Source organism: Amblyraja radiata, chromosome 2 (genome assembly GCF_010909765.2).
Source record: "Amblyraja radiata isolate CabotCenter1 chromosome 2, sAmbRad1.1.pri, whole genome shotgun sequence".
Taxonomy (NCBI): domain Eukaryota; kingdom Metazoa; phylum Chordata; class Chondrichthyes; order Rajiformes; family Rajidae; genus Amblyraja; species Amblyraja radiata.
Genome location: NC_045957.1, coordinates 40959865 through 40979779, shown reverse-complemented (window position 1 = coordinate 40979779; position 19915 = coordinate 40959865). Strand labels below are relative to the sequence as shown.

The 19915-nt window shown below is 41.9% G+C and overlaps 1 protein-coding gene across 1 annotated transcript in view; it reads right to left on the bottom strand.

Annotated features, from left to right (window-relative positions):
• Positions 1-19915, bottom strand: part of ankmy2 (ankyrin repeat and MYND domain containing 2) — a 46761-nt gene that overhangs the window by 12155 nt on the left and 14691 nt on the right. The window contains exons 3-5 of the mRNA XM_033045535.1: positions 5191-5329; positions 2422-2520; positions 388-548 (exon numbers count right to left, since the gene is read on the bottom strand). Coding sequence (XP_032901426.1) covers positions 388-548; positions 2422-2520; positions 5191-5329 — 399 coding nt within the window. The remainder of the gene's footprint in view (positions 1-387; positions 549-2421; positions 2521-5190; positions 5330-19915) is intronic.

The window sequence follows — 19915 nt, the reverse complement described above, 5'->3', positions numbered from 1 at the left end:
TAAGATTTACTATGGATATTGTTTTGGTTGAGCTGGGGACTTCGGTTTTGCTCCTAATATATCTGATTATTAATTCAGTGTACCATTGATTTGTGCATATTTATTTGTGCATTTTGCCTTAACAGGCCCATAAAGCCACAGTAAGAAAGAATTTGAGTAGAATTTGAAAGAAATTCCAGTAAGTAAGAAATAATTGTTCTACTGCTAGTACAAACATCAATTAAACACTCTTGCTCTTGAAAGTTTAACTTTTGTACTCTTCAGCTACAGAAAATGCCATTCATTAATGGGGAAACAGGGTTATGAGTAAATGCTATAAATCAAGTTTTCATTCAGTGACACTCCTCAATGCCTTCTAAATAAATCCCAAATCTAAAAATATCTAACCGCAACAGGGTTCAAGTTTGTTGTTATGATGATTTTGTGCAGGGGTCCTGCTAATTTGACTGGAAGCTTGGGTTCCTTGTCAAGTCCTTGTGGTTTTGTGTAGCAATCCAGCATTTCACGGGAAAAGAAATTGTTGATGACAGTTACACAATCATGCTGGCCTAAAGAAAGAGAGAAAATAAATATTATTCATAGAACGCATACCTCTGTTTATCTATTCCATATAATGATCATCAGCTTTCATCCAAATCATACTTTTCCAAAATATAAGACTCAGGCAATGAGAGAGACAAAGTGCCGGAGTAACTCAGCGGGACAGGCAGCATGTCAGCATCCCTGGAGAACATGGATCAGTAACATTTCAAAGATGTGAGATATGGATAGAAGAGTGGGCAGGTGGGGGTTGTTTAGGTTAGTTAACATGGAAAGGTGACATTCGATGTAACCAACAAAACAGAAGGTATAGCTTGGCCCATGTGAGTGCCCATGGCTACATCTTTAACTTGACAGGAGTGAGAGGAATCAAAAGAGAAGTTGTTGAGATCAAGGACACACTGTGCCAGGCAGAGGAGCGTGTTAGCGGAGGGAAAATGATTTGGGTTTCTGTTCAAGGAAGAACCAGAGGGCCTCGATAAGATCCTGGTGTGGAATGGAGGTGTGAAGGAACTTGACGTCAATGATGACAATGAGGCAATGGGGGCCTAGAAACTAAAATCTAAGGAAGAGTTGAAGGGCGTGTGAGATGTCTTGGATACAAGTCGGCAGGGATTGATCAAGGGGGATAGGAGGGAATTAAAGGTATTTGGAGAAGAGTTCTGTGGGACAAGAGCGGGCAGAAACAATAGGTCTGCCAGGGGATTCCTATTTGTGAATTTTGGGAAGGTGTTACGAGCAGACAATTTGGGGCTGGAAAACAAAAGGGTTGGAGTCTGTGGAGGGGAGATTGGTAGATGTGATGAGAATGAAAATTGATTTTCCAACTTTAGGTAACATCTACAAACAACCCATATTCCCCCCCCCCCCCCTCTCTTTTTTGTGCCCCAACTGGACGCACCCATTTTTATCCTCCCCTCCCACTAGCTTCATTCCTTCCTCTAGCTTCACAATTCAGTTGTCTTTTCATCTCTGTCCAAACAAGCCTCCCCCCTCACCAGCAAACCTTCCAGTTCTTGCCCTGCCCCTCCTCTCTTCCAGCTATTTTCCCCTTCCCCACAATTAGTATGAAGAAGGGTCCCAAACCAAAACATTACTTATCCATGTTCTCTAGGGATGCTGCCTGACACGCTAAGTTACTCCAGCAGTGTTTAAAAAATATATATAAACCAGCGTTGGCCATTCCGTATTTCTACTTGGGCAATGAGATTGACGAAGAACATTTTACCAATCGCAACATTCCAGGAAAATTGGCCTGAATAAACTTGGATCTCCATCGTGTGGTACAGGAATAACAACTGAATATATAGATTCATTATAGATTCATTAACTACAAGGTATCAAAATGCCTTCACTTTAACTTATCGGCAACAATTCAGAGGATGTAGTTTAAGGACTTCACCTAGTAAATCCTATGGAGACTTAGAAGTAATTAAGGCAGAGAGAAGGCATAATGGTTCATGCTGGTTAGCTCATAGAATCCCAAATCTTGGTGGGATATAAAGAAAGATTTGGCACGGTGGCGCAGCAGTAGAATTGATGCCTTACAGCGAATGCAGCGCCGGAGACCCGGGTTCGATCCCGATGACGGGTGCTTGTCTGTACGAAGTTTGTACATTCTCCATGTGACCGGCGTAGGTTTTCTCCGAGATCTTCGGTTTCCTCCCACACTCCAAAGACGTAGGTTAATTGGCTTGGTAAATGTTTAAAAAATGTCCCTAGTGTAGTATAGTGTTCATATGCAGGGATTGCTGGTCGGCGCGGACTCGGTGAGCCGAAGGGCCTGCTTCCGCGCTGTATCTCTAAACTAACAAAAAACTAAACTAAATCAAAATATTCTATGCAAATCCAGCTGCTTTCTTGGGCTTTCACTGAACTTACCAACAAAGGCAGCCATCTGTGCTGCAGTTCGTCCAACTGAATTTACAACATCTATTTCTGCTCCAGCTTGCAGGATCATCCTTGTTATCTCTTTATTACCTATAACAAAGCAAAAAATCCATTCCAATGAAATAACTTAAGAAAAATTAGGGTCCAAAACTGGTGAAAATTCAATAATGTAGCATCATTGATGGTGGATCTCTGTTTTCCCCTTCTAGTCAACAATCAGCTCCATGGTCTTGTTGACGCTGGGAGGAAGGTTGTTGTTCTGGCACCATTCTATCTAATTTTCGATTTCCCTCCTAATCTAACTCATCATTACCCATTACGATTAATGTAAGACATATTCTAATTCAATTTAAAACCTTACATAGACTATATTACTCAAAAACTAAAATAAGTAAACTTTTTCCAAATATCTCCCCCATGTGATAGATGTCTATCCCAAGAAGCAACTATAGCACATTCCTTTGTTTTTTGTATAAAAATCCAAAAATTTTGGAATTAAATTTTTGAAATCTTCACAAAATTATTTAAAATAAGACTGAAACCGAATGCAGAATTGATTATTTTTGGAACAATGGAAGGCAGCCCTGAGCTATCTGCCTCCCAAAAAGCCTACTTAATTACGGTTTAATAATGAGAAAAAAACTCACACTTAAATTCTGGAAAAACGCCCCAACACCAACAATAAATATGTGGATTTCAAATATGTTCGAAATGCTACACCTGGAAGATATGAGATTCCAGACCAGACCATTTCCAAAAGGTTTGGTCTCCATTTATCGACTTACTACAAGTATAAGGTGCAACAGAATTCTGAAAATAAATGCTTTCAGGACCTGGTGAGGGGTGAGGAAAAATACGAAGTTGGTATATCCCTTTTATCTCTCTTTTTTTAACTTTTAATATATCTTCTGTTTTCTTTTTCTATGGCTTACTTCTTAATTCTTTTTCAAATTTTTCGTGTTTAAGGGTCCCTTTTGATCACTCTTTCACACACTTACTATCCTATTTCACTCTTTACTTTTCCGCTTTTTAAAGTTTAAAATATGAAGTGGTACATGAAATGTATTATGTTATTTTTGGCTTATATTATTGTAATCTACACTACTTCTAATAAATAAAATTATTTAAAAAAAAATCATTACCCATTGGATCTTATAGAAACTTACAAAACTCTTTAGGGGTTGGACAGGCTAGATGCAGGAAGATTGTTCCCGATGTTGGGGAAGTCCAGAACAAGGGGCCACAGTTTAAGGATAAGGGGGAAATGTTTTAGGACCGAGATGAGAAAAACATTTTTCACACAGAGAGTGGTAAATCTCTGGAATTCTCTGCCACATAAGGTAGTTGAGGCCAGTTCACTGGCTATATTTAAGAGGGAGTTAGATGTGGCCCTTGTGGCTAAGGGGATCAGGGGGTATGGAGAGAAGGCAGGTACGGGATACTGAGTTGGATGATCAGTCAATGATCTTATTGAATGGCGGTGCAGGCTCGAAGGACCGAATGGCCTACTCCTGCACCTAATTTCTATGTTTCTATTATTTGTCCGACAACAGAGGTGCAGTCGGCAAATTTAAAGATGCTGTTGGAATTCTGGCTAGCTACAGTCATTGGTGTAGAATGAGTAGTGCAGGAGACTGAGTGCACAGCCCTGAGGTGTTCCTGTGCTGATGGTTGGGGAGGAGGAAGTGTTGCTGCCAATTTGTACTGATTGCAGTCTGCCAATGAAGAAGTTGCACAGGTATAAGCAGAGAACTATTCCCCCCTCCCCATCGAGTTTGATTTGGGAGCAGATGACAATTTTGAATGCCAAGCTATAGTTGATGAACAACAGCCTGACATATGCGTTCTTATTATCCAAGTGGTCCAATGGAGAGTTAGCGGGTTCAAGTTCCGTAATGATCTATTGTGGCGGTTGGCAAATAGTAGTGGATTCAGGTTCTTGCTATGGTGGGAGTTGATATGCGCCATAACCAACCTCTCAAAGCACGGATGTTAGTGGCACCAGTCAGTAGCCATTGAGGTGTGTCATCTGACACTTTTTGGATATCGGTTACTTACCGGTATTATTAATGCCCTTTTAAAACAGGTGAGAACCTTGGACCTTGAGAGATTGAAGAAGTCCGCAAAAAACCCAGCATCCTGAACCACCATAGCCATTTCCACTTGATTACTCAACCCGAGTCAACTCAACCCGATTACAACAGGGCAAGGACATTTTCAATTTAGCAGCATGAATCATCTTAAAGGGGCTGTCCCACTGCGGCGACCTAATTGCCATGTTTAGAAGAGTTTGCCCTCGACTCATAGTCGCAGCATGGTCGACGCGAGGTCCTAAGAGGTCTTTGTAACTCTCCTTCATGCTCGAGAGTAGTCCCTGCGTACTCGAGGCCTCAACTAGGTCTCAGCGTATTTTTCAACTCTGAAAAATGCCCGCGAGTAAAAAAAGGTCGCCATGGAAAAAAAACCGATTTTTTTAACTCGTAGGTTTAGTCGAAGTAGGTCGGCATGTTATTCATAGGTAATCGAGGGTAGTCGAAGATAGTCTTCAACATAGTCGAACAGAGGTCGAAGGAGATTGTCTTCACTCTCCACTATTCAGTGTCCAATTTTCCCGAAGCTAGTCAAAGCTAGTATTCTACATAGTCAAAGGAGGTCTTCTACATAGTCGAAGGAGGTCTTCGACATGACACTTTTTCAAACTCTCCTAAACTCGCCAATTAGGTCGCCGCAGTGGGACAGCCCCTTAAGTAAAGGTCTTACCCGAGAGTCCAGCAAACATAAGTGCTGAATAACCATGCTCATGTTCATTGCAATTTACATCCGCACCGTGCTGCAGGAGCAGTTTGCACATTTCAGCTTTTCCTTTATATGCAGCGTGCATCAGAGGAGTCATTCCATGCTGCAAAAGGAAATAAAAATATAAAAACTATTATAAATAGTTTTAAAAAAGCACATTAAAATAATTCATGCATTTTTGCATCATTCCAACAAATGTCCTGATTGATCTTTCCACCACCACTTCACATGCTCTTTCCAAATTCATCACACTAAGTGGGAATATGTAGGCAAACAACTATTTGCCAAACAGTCTTTCCAAACCCAAGCAATCCATTTAACCCCCCACCCCACTTTTACTCTTCAAGAGTCCAGATTACTGCTCCACATCAGAGAATAACTTTGTTCCTGAATCCTATTCGACCATCACTTTTTCTTGCTACTCTTCAAGTTTATAAATTGCCATTTAAAAGGTTATGCTTATGCCATCATTATCTTCAGCATCCCTTCCCATTTCCCATTGTGTGGCAGCACTGTTTTATTTTCAAGATGCGTTTGAATAAAATTGGCTGTGCTGTACAAAGTCAAAATTTACACCAACACTCACAAAGTACATTATCCATAAAATGCTTGGGGGGAAATTATGTAAACAATCCCATCCATTATTCTTATCCTCCACATAATAGACAGTAAAAATATTTTGGAGAACCAGAGCACAAACATGATTTTTGATTAATTCCACAACAGTGCTTCATGCAATTCTGTAATAATTTAACCCAATAAATAGATGAAAGATTTTCAAACTGTTATGTATTAAAAGTTTTACGTGCACTCAACTGATGGGAATATCTCTCATCAATCTTAAGTTTATCCGCATACAATATTCTATCACAAATAAATACTTCTTGTTGATTCTTCAAGGCCAGTAGCAATGTGCTCTGTAGTATTACATTGGACAGGGGTGCCTGAATCTGGGAAATTCCTCAGCTGTCTCATTTCACTTCACCCACTCTTGAAGAGTGACAATTGTCTTTTGCTGTCTCATACCACAGTAGCTATCAATGTACACTACCTTGAAAAAGCAGCCCGTGTCAGGCTGAGAAGTTTGTGTGTGAAAGGACTTGGTCACAGCTTTTAAGTTCCTATTATTTCAATTGCAAAGACTAACATTGTAATACTATTGCTATTTTAATAGAGACATAACATACTAAATTAAAAGGGAGTTTTTTCCATTTGAGACAATACTCATTCAGACTTATTTGTGCCTGCATTAATCTACAATTGCTCTTTGACATCACCCGTCATAAGTGGCATTGGTTTCCCTCTTGTTCTCCACTCATTTACGCCTCTCTCATTCTTCCCCCATTGCACACACTTGAATTCAAAATTTTGAACTCTGTATCTTGACACAGCTTTCACTCCTTGAAAGCAGTACGAACTGCGAATGAACATTGAAAAACAAACCCTGAAACATGGTTGTCGAGTGATGTGTTGGGTATATGGTGTGTATGGCCTTGTAAATAATCATCACCGATATAACAAGGTCAGGGTGGTTGTGAGAAGCTTTTGATGATAATCTGATTGATGATAGATTAATGAGACCAGTTAATGAAGGAATTTAAAAGCTGCGCAATGCAGAGCCACAGGAGGGTTTATTAGCAGATCCAGCTGTGCTAAGAGAGCAAAAAAATCGAACCAGTATTAAACACAGGTGACATATATAGATCTAACTAATTCTGGTATAAACATAGTGAGAATTTCAGTTACTTGAGGTTGTTGAATTTGAGTTTGAGTCTGGAAGGCTGCAATGTGCTCTTGGGAGTATCAGGATTGTTTGCTTCTCTTTGAGAAAAAGAGACCCAGGTCTCTTTTAAAGGTAAGGGTAGCTCATCTTGATAAGCAAGGGGTGTAAGGTTAAGAGGGCAGGTGCGATTGCAGTCATGATCTGATCATTACAATCTCAATAAACAAAGCTGACTCAAGGAGTCGTCGCATACTTGCTCCTAATTTGCATATTATCAAAGCCCTCAAATGTAAAAAATTATAGATGTTGACCTGATGGCAGCACTACAGTGATCAGTGTTTTCAGCACTTCAAAAGGCTTGTGCAACATCAATTTTATACATGGAGCACCACATGGTCCAATCTTTCAGCATTTTTTCAGTGTTTATGCCGGGGGTTTTGCTAAAGAAATGCAAGCGCGCAGTTTTATGTTGTAGTCAGTCAGCTTACCAGTTACTGCAAAATCCACGTCAATATATTGATCCTGAAACAAACCTTCTCATTTATAAAGATCATCACTGCGGAAGATAGACACAAAAAGCTGGAGTAACTCAGGGGAACAGGCAGCATCTCTGGAGAGAAGGAATGGGTGACGTTTCAGGTCGAGACCCTTCTTCAGAAGTAATCACTGTAGAAGGTTTGACAAGTAGTGCATGCCACTTAACAATCTCCAGAACTACACACAAGAGCATTGTATGTAACCAAAGCTTATGTTATCCTTGCAAAATATGCCATACGAAGTATACATTCCAAACTTCAAATGTTTTAATAATGACTTTTTTTTTTCTTATATCTATAATCTTTTAGCTGACTGAATAGCATAAAACAAAAGTTTTTCACTGTACCTCATGGGACAATAATAAACTAAGCTAAAACTAAACTAATCTAATCAATATTTCTCTGATGAAAGTGGTTCATACTCAGTTTTGATCCAAACTAATCTCAGTGCAGGTCTCAGGCAGCTGATGTTCTAATATGCCTGCAAATAAAATACACTCTTGCAATCTGAAGTCAGACTCCTGGAACATTTTGCCTCTATTCCTGATGCAAAGACAACCAGGCACACCAATCCTTCGTGACAATGAGATAAAGGATCAAATCTAGCACTATTCTGATAACAAAGATAGACACTAAATGCTGGAATCAGCGGGTCAGGCAGCATCCCTGAAGAGCATGGATAGGCAATGTTTCAGGTTGGAACCCTTGTTCAGTCAGGCAGCATCCCTGGAGAACTTGCTGAGTTACTCCAGCATTTTGTGTTATTGTTTGGTATAAATTAGCATCTGCAGTTCCTTGTTTTTACCATTCTGATAATATTATTTATATATGCGTAGCTATTGAGCCAAACAGACATGAACAAACAGTCTGAAGAGGGGGATCGACCCGAAACATCATATATTCCTTTTCTCCAGAGATGCTGTCTGACCTGCTAAGTAACTCCAGCTTTTTGTGTCTATCTTAGACATGAATATCAAACTTGTATGAAAGCACAAATTATGCCAATAAGCTCAAGGAATGTTATCCAAGAAAACAAATGACATATACCCATGTACTCTTGAAGGCCAACGTGAGTGCAAATAGATAATTCGGGACCAAGTTCATGTTATAGATAAATACTCCAGTGCTGTGGCAGAACTTACACACCATCACTTCCTACAAGTCAAAACCTTGTGGCAGAAGTGACAACAACACATCACCAGTATGAGTTCAAAGCCTTTTATGCACACTTTGAAAGGAAGAACAACGGAACACGAACAGAAGCCCGTGGCACCCAGGCCAAAGCATCCTTCAAAAGGCCGAAGTGCCAGCCCAGATGACATACCTGGCCAAGCGCTAAAGACTTGTGCAGACCACTGGCCAGTGTATTCAAGGTCAATTAACCAAAGACCCTATAGCAAGCAAGATAGCTCACTCGACAAAAAAGACGTAGTATGGTCATGGGCAGATTCATGGGTAAATTTCAGCCCCACTTCCGTAAACGGCTTCCGTCTCCACCATCTTTGTCCGCCATAGCGGAGCAAACATACTAGTGCAGAGACAGAAGCCGGTTTCGGAAACATCCTCGTAAAAATCAAACGTCTTAGGTAATAATCTTCTTCTCATTTTCTTCCTGTCTCTCTGCCACAATAAAAAGCAAAAAGATGCCTCTGTTCCTTCCACAGCATGTGCGGAGTCTGGCCCAGATCAGCACGGCTGGGACGCCAGGGTAAAGTTGCGGGGAGGTTTACAATGTATTTTTATTTAATGTTGTCCCTTGTCTGTGTCTTGAGTCCGAAATAAAGATTATCATTATATATAAAAATCTGGAGAAATATATATGTGTGTGTTATGATTATATACATCTATATCACATTCATAAATGTGTGTATGCGTGTTCTATCCTACACAATCTAATCGCTTGTATGGTCGCTGAATAAATCATCCTTAAGTTATACATCATTACTGGTGCATAAATGCTCGATCAATGTACGACATACGCTTATCCAATTCAAAACATTACATAGACTATATTATTCAAAAACTAAATGATTCAAAATCTTTCCTAATGTTTCACCAATCTGTGATAAATGTCTGTGTCAAGAAGCTACCATAGCGCACTCTTTTGTTTTTTGTACAAAAATCCAAAAATTCTGGCATGGAATATTTGATATTTTTTCAAAATTAATTAAAATAAAACTGGTACCAAAACCAGAATGGATCATTTTTGGGATATCGGAAGGTATCCCTGAATTAAACGTGTATCAGAAGAATTTACTCAATTACGGGCTAATAATGGGAAAAAAGCTCATACTTAAATTCTGGAAAAATGCGCCCACACCAACAATAAAAATGTGGACATCAAATATGTTTGAAACATTACATCTGGAAGAGATGAGATTCCTCTTAGCAGATAAAGCAAACCAATTCCAAAAGACGTGGTCTACGTTTATGGACCCATTACAAGCATGAGGTGCAATAGTAATTTAAAAAATAAATAAATAAATAAATGGTATCAGGACCTGGCATTGGGAGATAAAACAACAAAAACAGACTTGGTTGGTAGTCTTTCTGCGGAGTTTAATGTTATAATAGAGCGATTGTCCTTACTTTCTTTTTCTTTCTTTTCTAGGGTCTACTTTCTTACTTTACTTCCTTCTCTAACTTCTTTTCTAAGGGGCTTTCTTTTCCCAACACTCTCTTGCACTTCACAACTCTTGCGCACCTTCTTTACTTTCCTTACTTCTATCTTTTTCTTAAAGCTTAAAAAAAAAAAAAAAATGAAGCGGTACAAAAAATGTATTAAGATATATGTGTTGTGTGTTATTGTAATTTACCGTACTTCTAATAAAAAATAAATAAAAAAAAGAAAAAAAAAAAAAGAAAAAAAGTTATACATCATTTTTTAATCGAGCTCAAAACAAATTTTATTTTGTTAAATACAGGTGCACAACCTTTTATCCGAAATTCCAAATAACGAAAAGCTCCGAATAGCGGACATTTTTTCGGTCCTTGAAGAAAGGTCCTTGAAGACGTTCACCGAGGGCGGCCCGCAGAGGTGACAGCGGAACCTCCGGTCAGTACTCGAAGAAAGGGGAACTAAATCCCCATTCATAAAAGAGAAGGTGAGGGTATATTGCGCGGGAGGGTTAATAATTGACAATCTGCTGCTGCCTGCCCGCTGAGATAAAAAGTTCCCACGGTAGACTCACGATACACAGCGTATCGTGAGTCTTGCGTGGGAACTTTTTAACTCAGCGGGCAGGCAGCAGCAGATTGTCGCTCCCTTCAGTTTCACCCCACCTACACCCCTCTGCTTCCCGGCCATGTGTGTGACCCCTTCCCTCCCCTCTCCAGCTCCCCGCCCATTGCACCGGCGCGGGGGCTTTGCACTGTCTTCACGTCGGCGATGCCAGCAGGTCAGTGCCAGTCAGGACCAACGGGACACCGACCCCCAGGCCCACTGCAAGCACGGAGATCCCAGAGACCCACAGCCAGCAGCAGCCCAGCCCCGCTCCAACTACAGAGGAAAACTGCAAACTGGCTGGTCCCCGATGGCCAAAAGCCGCTCCCCGATGGCCGCTACGGCGACAAGTGGCAGTTCGCCCACAGCCCGAGCTGCGCCCCCTCATCAGGACATCGACCCCCAGGCCCACTGCAAGCACGGAGATCCCAGATCAGCAACTCCAGCCCAGCCCCGCTCCAACTCCAGAGGAACACGCTCCCCATAGGGGCAGAAGCTGATGGTGTGCAAGGTACGTCTTGTTCTTGGGGTGGCGCAGCTCGGGCGAACTGCCACTTGTCGCCGTAGCGACCCATCGGGGAGCGGATTCCTCTGGAGTTGGAGGGGGACGGGGGTATTGTGCTGTTTGATCACCCCCTGCTATCCCAGGGACAGGGAGACACAGCGGCTTTTGAGAATGGTGGGCAATCACTTCCAAAGTTCTTCCCACACAGTCAGTACACCTCTCCTACACTTGTCTCCCGCACTAAGATCATCTCGCAGAGAATGATCCCAGCCTAACCCTCCCTATTCTCTCCTATTCTGCAAGAAAAAACGACATTGAAGACTCAAACTCGCGATCGAGTAACTGCCGGGATCGAGGCGCAAACTCGCGACCTTGCGGATATGAGCCGAGCACTCTACCACTGAGCCAGCCGTTAAAATCTACGCTAAAAATCTTCCATTCCGAAAGCCGAAAAATTCCGAATTACGAAAAGTGTCTGGTCCCAAGGCTTTCGGATAAAAGGTTGTGCACCTGTACTTCATTTAGATAACCCCACCATTACAGATAGATTTCATTCCACTCTCTGGCTATTGGGAAGACCAGACCCATTTTATTGTTGAAAAACAATTCCATAGACACAAAAAATCATTAAGGAACATTCCAAGAGTAGAGCAACTGGAATCTTCATATTGCTATTATTTTTCCAAATACCGCAGTTGTGAACAGTGTGATTAGATGAATTACAGAGTGCAATACAAAAATCAACACAAACACAGCACATGAGCCATTTAAAAAGAAAAGTTTTAAAAAACATTAAAAAAGACAATTAACAGAATCATATTTTGTTAACATATTAATCTTTAACAAAATTTAACAGAATTATGAATGAACAGAATTATGAATCTAACCCTATATCACACACACAAACTGTTCCCCCGCAACGCCGAGAGGGATTTACAAAGTCGGGTCGGGTTACTGAAATGGACGAAAAAAAGGCCCACGTTGCGTACTACACGTCAGCCCATTGCATTTAGCAGGAGTCTCTGCTATATGATCTTTGTTGTTAACCAGCATCTGCAGTTCTGTTTCTATCATATATACAATGATAGTAGTGGACAATTGGCAATAATAGGATTTACTGTACTTAACTTAGTTAAATGTGGTTAGGCAGGGCATCTCATCAGATATGTGCTCAAAAACTTTTCTAGTCAACAAGTAGGTATGTTGCAAAGCCTACCTGAAGCGTCGCTGAAAATCTGTCGCTGCGGGTGTGCGCGATTTTGGCGCCGTTTAGAGGGGGGCGGGTTTAAAACGCGATTTTCTCTAGGCTGTTCAAATCGAAGATGTTCAGCCTAGTTCATTATTAACGAAAAATCGCTGGAAGACCCCGTCGCAAAAGCTATTATTAGTTTTAAAGGCCTCGTATAATAGTTATAGTAGTTTAAAAATCAATCTCTAACCCCGCGACCACCGGCAGCTGTCAGGGTCGCATAGAGCAAATAACAGAAGGTAGGCTGCATATTTTTACATTAAAAAGGGCTTCTTAAGATCCCTTTATACAAAGTTTAATATTGCGAGTAGCTCATTTTGGGCCCATTATATCCTGCAGTATTTTTCTGGGCATTTGAGGGTACAAATCTACCGCAATGTGAACGTTCTAAACCAGCGCGTTCACAGGATCCCACTAGAAAGCTGATTTAAAATGGACTTTAATTTACAGCAATTAAACACTAAATTCCTTCCATTTTGGCCTATAAATTAATGTAAATGAGATTTAAAAATCATGTTTTATTGTGAATTATTTATGAATATTATTTGGACACTTAGGCTATTTAAAAATGTTAATCATTTATTAAGAAATGGATAGATGTTTAGATCTAGTAATTGAAGTTTGAAATTAGCTACACTTGGGTAACTAACTAATTATATGCTTTAATTTCAGGTCATCCAAGTAAGATTATTTTATATTTCTTTCAGAATGGTTCAATCTACGATAACTGAAAATTTCATTCAGTTCTCTTAATTTTTAAGAAGGTTATGGGCTTTTGACTGTCCACGATCACAGCTTTTTTGTTATGTCCATAGAAAATCAATAGGGAACAAGATGCTAATTTCCAAGTATGAAAATGGCCATAACTTTTTAAATACTTGAGATATGAAAGTGAATTAGGTGTCAAATTAAACTTCTTTTTATGCTTTATCTGATGGGATAAATTACAGACTTGATTTTTTAAATCTCAAAATTTTGTAACATTGCTACAACAAGTGGCATATTCCTCACCTCTTGAATTCAATCAAATTGGATCTATCACTCTTCAATTTCTTCCAGTAATTTTATTTTGGCACGGTTTACAATCTATAACATGCACTACCACTGCTCTCAGGCTACCCCAACAGCACCTCTCAAGCCCATGATCTCTCCCACATGACAGGCAAGAGTAGCATACATTGGTGGTCCTTCTTCATCACTGGGCCCCAAATCCTGGCACTCCCTATCAAACAGCATTGTGGCAGTACGTATTGCCACCAGGTCTGCTGCATTTCAAGGTGACAGCTCACAAACACCTTCGCCAGGGCAATCAGGATGGGCAGTGCCCAGATCCTGAAAATAAACTGATTATGTGTATGGAGCGAAGGAAATAGGCAACGTTTCGGGTCGAGACCCTTCTTCAGACCGATGCGAGGGTGGGGAGGAAGAAAGGAAGAGGTGGAGCCAGAGGGCTGAGGGAGAGCTGAGAAGGGGAGGAGAAAGTAAGGACTACCTGAAATTAGAGAAGCCAATGTTCCAACGGTGATTTTTTAACATATTCCGATACAGATTTACGCCTTGATGTCAAAAATCGCCTTATCTGAAAATTTCATGCAATATTTCCCGAGTTATTCATGAAAATGTTCACAAATTTCAAATAACTTGGAAAATAAACGAGATGGTCTCGCTGATGACGTCACAATGGCTCTGCCCTCACGACCTGCTGCCCTATGTTCCACACGCCCCCCGGTTCTTCAAAAGACGCAGAAAGAACGAGCAAGTGAAACATATAAGATTGTTAATGGCTTGGACACACTAGAGGCAGGAAACATGTTCCCGATGTTGGGGGAGTCCAGAACCAGGGGCCACAGTTTAAGAATAAGGAGTAAGCCATTTAGAACGGAGACGTGGCAGGTTCTCTGGATGCTTTCAAGAGAGAGCTAGATAGTTGGTATGTTATAAAACTTATCTTCAGCGGCGCTGCAGTTCTGTCACTGGCCGCGTGCGCGACTTTAGCGCCTTTGAGGGGAGGCGGGATTAAAATGCCGTTTTATCCTGCCTGTCGGGAGTCGAACTTTCTCAGGCTGTTCAGCTGCTGCAGAGAAATCGTTCCGACTGCCGTTCTCGGAAGTTTAAAAAAAACAAAAAACTGCTGGACAATTTAATCGCTGGAGTAAAATAAAAATCTACTTCTAACGCAGTAAACGCCGACAACGGGACTGATCTCACGTAGGGGACAAAACATAAGGCAAGTCGTTTATTATTATTATTATTATGATATTATCAAAGATCTACACCACCTTGGCAATGGCCCATGCTGAGTGACTCCACGACTATCTGATGGGCAAAAGAAAATCCATGTATGATAGTCAAGAGAGTCACGTGTTTAATTGTCATATGTAGTGTCAACGTGACAATGATATCCTATTTGCTGCAGGGTTAAAGAGCATTAACATCACAAACAATCTTGAGATCTGTACTCAAGAATTGATCAATCAATCTCTACCACTTTCTGTAACCTCCTTTGTTCCCGGGCATTTGAGTTACCGAACCAGGGCTGGATGCAACAAGTATGGCCTCTACTGCATACCTGTTGAAATTCTTTTTATTTATTTTTTAATTTTATTTTTTATTAGAAGTACAGTAAATTACAATAATACACATCACATAAATCTTATTACATTTTGTTGTACCACTTCGTTTTTCGAGCTTTAAAAAAGGTAGAAATAAAAGAAGTAAGGAAAGTGAGTAAGAATCGTGAAGGTGCAGGAAACTGTTGGGAGAAGAAAGCCCCTTGGGGAAGAAATTAGAGAAGGAAGTAAAGAAAGGAAATAAGACCCTAGAAAGAAAACAAAAAAAAAGGAAAAACAATCGCTCTATTGTAACACAAAACTCTGCAAAAAAGGATATACCAACCGTGTTTTAAAAAAAAATTATTTTATACCCCCCGTTACCAGATCCTGGTACCATTTATATTTTAAATTACTATTGCACCTTATGCTTGTAATAGTTCCGTAAATGCAGACCACGTCTTTTGGAAGTGGTCTGCTTTGCCTGCTAGGAGGAGTCTCATCTCTTCCAAGTGTAATGTTTCGAACATGTTTGAAATCCACATTTTTATTGTTGGTATTGGAGCATTTTCCCAAAATTTGAGTATAAGCTTTTTTCCCCATTATTAGACCGTAATTAAGTAAGTTCTTTTGAAACACATTTAATTCGGGGTTACCTTCCGATATTCCAAAAATGATCCATTCTGCTTTATCATACTTATACAACATTATTTTAAATATAGAAATACCTACAACCGATGGTATTAGAAGAGACTGGGAACAAGAACTAGCTATAAACATTTCAAAAGAGAGCTGGGATAAACACTTACTATATGTGCATAAATGCTCGATCAACGTACGACATACTCTAATTCAATATAAAACATTACATAGACTATATTATTCAAACACTAAAATAAATAAACTTTTCCCCAATGTCTTACCCATTTGTGATAAATGTCAGTCACAAGAAGCTAACATAGCGCACTCTTTTGCTTTCTGTATAAAAATTAAACAATTCTGGAACGAAATATTTGAAATCTTCACAAAATTATTTAAAATAAAACTTGTACCAAAAGCATACCTGTTGAAATTCAATAGAGCATTTGGTGACATACCAAATTACCTCAATCTTCTATGCGTGGAAATATTAATGTGTGGGAAGGAACTGCAGATGCTGGTTTAAACCAAAGATAGACACAAAAAGCTGGAGTAACTCAGCAGGCAGGCAGCATCTCTGGAGTGAAGGAATTGAATTGAATTGAACAGTGAGTTCACCAAGCACCTCCTCACTGTGATGGAGGCAAAAGTCTTAGAGTTACTGTCTCTTCCCTCCTCTTCGCTGAGGCGATACCCCACCGGGCGATGGTAAGTCAGTCCCGCGGTTCAAGCTCCGCGGCCCGGGTGTGGTCGAAGCTGCCGCCCTCCAGTCCAGCGGACGCAGCTGTTGCCACGGGAGCTCCGGAAAACAGGCACCAGCCTGTGACCTGCGAGCTCCCGACGATGTCGTCCACTGGCCCACGGCCGGCCCCGGATTCAGGTCGCCGCCGCCAGAACGCCGCCTCAGCCACCGGAGCACCGTCTCAGCCCCGCACCGGGCCGCCCACACGAGAGCGTCTCAGCCCCGCACCGCCCACACGGGAGTGTCTCAGTCCCGCACCGCGCTGCCCACACGGGAGCGCATTCCAGCCGAGAGCCAGGCCGCCCACACGGGAGCGCCTTCCAGCCGGGACCCAGGCCGCCCACACAAGAGCGCCTTCCAGCCGGTAGCCGGGCCGCCCACACAGGAGTGTCTCAGCCCCGCGCCGTCCGCCCTCACCGGAGCGCCGAGTCGTGCCGCTGCCCGAACGTCGCCGCAGCTCGAAGACGGCCAGCCTCGCGTTGGTGAGTCCTGGCTGGCTCTACCTCCGGAGCCTCGAGGTCGGTCGCAGATTGGAGGCCGCCAGCTCCGCCATTAGGCCTCAGCTCAGGCGGGGGAAGAGAAGGGGGATACGACAAAAAAGTCGCATTCCCCCGAAGGGAGAGACAGAAAGCCCTGTTTCAGCCCCCCCCCACACATAACACCACCTAATAACCAAAAGTTTAACTGAACTAGACAAAAAAAACAACACAAAAAAAGTAAAAACAGACAGACTGCAGGCGTTTCACAGCGCCGCCACTTCCGAAATGGGTGATGTTTCAGGTCGAGACCCTTCTTCAGACCGGTTAGGGAAAAGTGAAACGAGAGATATAGACAGTGATGTGGAGAGATAAAGAGCAATGAATTAAAGATATGCAAAAAAAGTAACGATGATAAAGGAAACAGGCCATTGTAAGCTGTAGCCCGCTGAGTTACTCCGGCTTTTTGTGTCTATTTTCGGAGATATTAATGTGCTTTCTTTGTGAATGCATCAAAGTGCTGGGCCGAGGATAGACCTCCAGAGATATGCATGCCCAGAATCTACCAGCCTGAAGAAGGGTCTCGACCCATTCCTTCTCTCCAGAGACGTTGACAGTCCCGCTGAGTTACTCCAGCTTTTTGTATCTCTCCCAGGATCTTTCAGCTGTTGATTCGTTCCACAGCCGTCATGCCAGGGCCTGTTTCCACACTGTATCACTCTATGAGAGAGAGATACTGCAAAACTATACTAAACATAGAATACTGCAGCAAAATTACTACTTAAATCACTCCCAAATGTCAAAAACATGTGGACCAGTCTTGCATTATGAACCTTCTGTTTATTTGTCTGGATTTGGCAAGTGACGCAAGTAAAATGTACAAGTGGGTGTCACCAGATAATTATAATGTTCTATCCTTTGCGCTTAAGCTGTTCCACGCGAATTTCCCCAATTAGCTCAACAGCATTTCAAAGAATTCTAAGGTTGGGAGAGTTTTTTTTTTTTTAACCTTTGCTGCAAACCATAGTTTTGACCAGGTTTCTTGGCTGTGGGATAACATAAAAGTACACCGAATGTTGTCTTTGAATTATAGCAGAAATAACTATTGCAACTTCATGGGTATGGGATCATAGTTTCTTGACTATCAAATTCAGATATAAAATTATGCCGAATTTTATGGGAGAAAATTCCACTCTTCTACCGCACTTGCATGGAGTGTTTTCTAACCCACAACCAGAATAGCTCTTCTCCGACTTTAAGCTTGTGGTGCTTTGTCCAACTACCAACATAAAGTGTTTTTGGTGTGTGCTTTCAACACCTTTCATAATTCTAAAAATTTCACCCCAATCTTAAATAAAAGACTGATTCACACTTAATCATTTGATCCGTACCAACATTCTGGGGAATCGATGCTTCATTTCATGCAACACCACCATATCCTCTGGTCTAATGCAAAGTCAAAAATGGAACCATGCAAATGACTAGTACCTGCACTTGCTACATCCAGCATTTGTGATGATGATTGGATTAGACCAAAGAATAGGAATGTGTTTTTTATCCCCCGTTTTGTACAGATAATTTCCCACTGTACCAAGTAGATGCCAGCGCTATAAGTGCGACAATAGATTAAAGCAAGAGATGCCATTAGTCTGCAACACAAGACTTCAATAATAAGCGAGTTCGGTATTCCGACTGTGAATGCCCAGATCATAGGTCATAAGCAACAAACATTCTCGGCAGCCGTGCCGCGGCATGGACATAGACCTGTGCCTCATCCGCAGCCAGGATCGAACACGGGTCTCCAGCGCCGCAATCGATACTGAACCGCCACTGGACCATCCCCACCCCCCCCCCCTCCCCCTCAGGACCGAGGCTGCCAGAGACGTCGGGAGTCAGATGGGAGCGGTTCTCAACTCTGCCTGTTAACTTACCAGCCCTGCCTGGACTTACGGGAACGACGGCCCAGGCGCACAGCCAACGGGGAGAAGCAGGGCTAACTCCACGGCTCCGAGCTGGTGTCCCATCAGTCCAGGCAGGACTGTAGGTTAACGCGGCGAAACAGAGGGGTGGGGGTTTGGTCCTTGGGAGGGGATGGTCCAGTGGTGGTTTGGCAGCGATTGCAGTGCCGGAGACCCGGGATCGATCCTGGCTGCAGATGAGGCGCAGGTCAATGTCCATGCCGCGGCACGACTGCCGAGAGGTTTTATCGCTTGTGACCTTTGACAAATCCCATGATTCCTTGTGCTTTTTGGAATGCCAAACTCACTTATATCTGAAATTCCCTTCTTACATCTCCATAGCATTCCTCTTCCCCTTAGACCTACCTTTCTGACCAAGCTCTTGGCTATCCGCCATTATTCTTTCTTGTGTGCACCACCTCGGTAGTTTAATTTATGTAACATACCGGCAAAGTGCCTTAAACCACAGTAAGGCTCAAGAGCGTTTAATTATCATTTGAACCAGCAACACCACAATTAAATTCTTTCTTGCTGCAGCTTTATAGGCCCATTAGTGTAATAACATAACAATCAATAATATAATAAATTAATGTGCGGTAATACTAGGTAACCAGACCATAGTCGTCCCAAATCCAAGTACGTGTTCATCCAAAACAAGGCCCATGGTAGATCATAGTTGTTGTAAGTGTTGTGAAGTGTTCAAGAGCTTGATGCTTACGGGAAAGATGCTGCTCGTTAACCTAGAGGTCATGGTTCTCAGCATGTTCGTTAAAATGTAGGTATGTTACAAAACTTACCTTCAGCGGCGCTGCAGTTCTGCCACTGGCCGTGTGCGCGACTTTGGCGCATTTGAGAGGGGGGCGGGATTAAAATGCCATTTTCTCCTGCCTGTCGGAGTCGATGTTTCTCAGGCTGTTCAGCTGCTGCAGAGAAATCGCTCCGACATCCGTTCTATGAAGTTTTTTAAAAATATAGCTGGATAATTAAATCGCAGGAGTAAAATAAAAATCGACTTCCAACACCGTCAACGGGACGGATCTCCCGCACGGGACAAATAAAGGCAAGTCGTATATTATACAAATATAAACT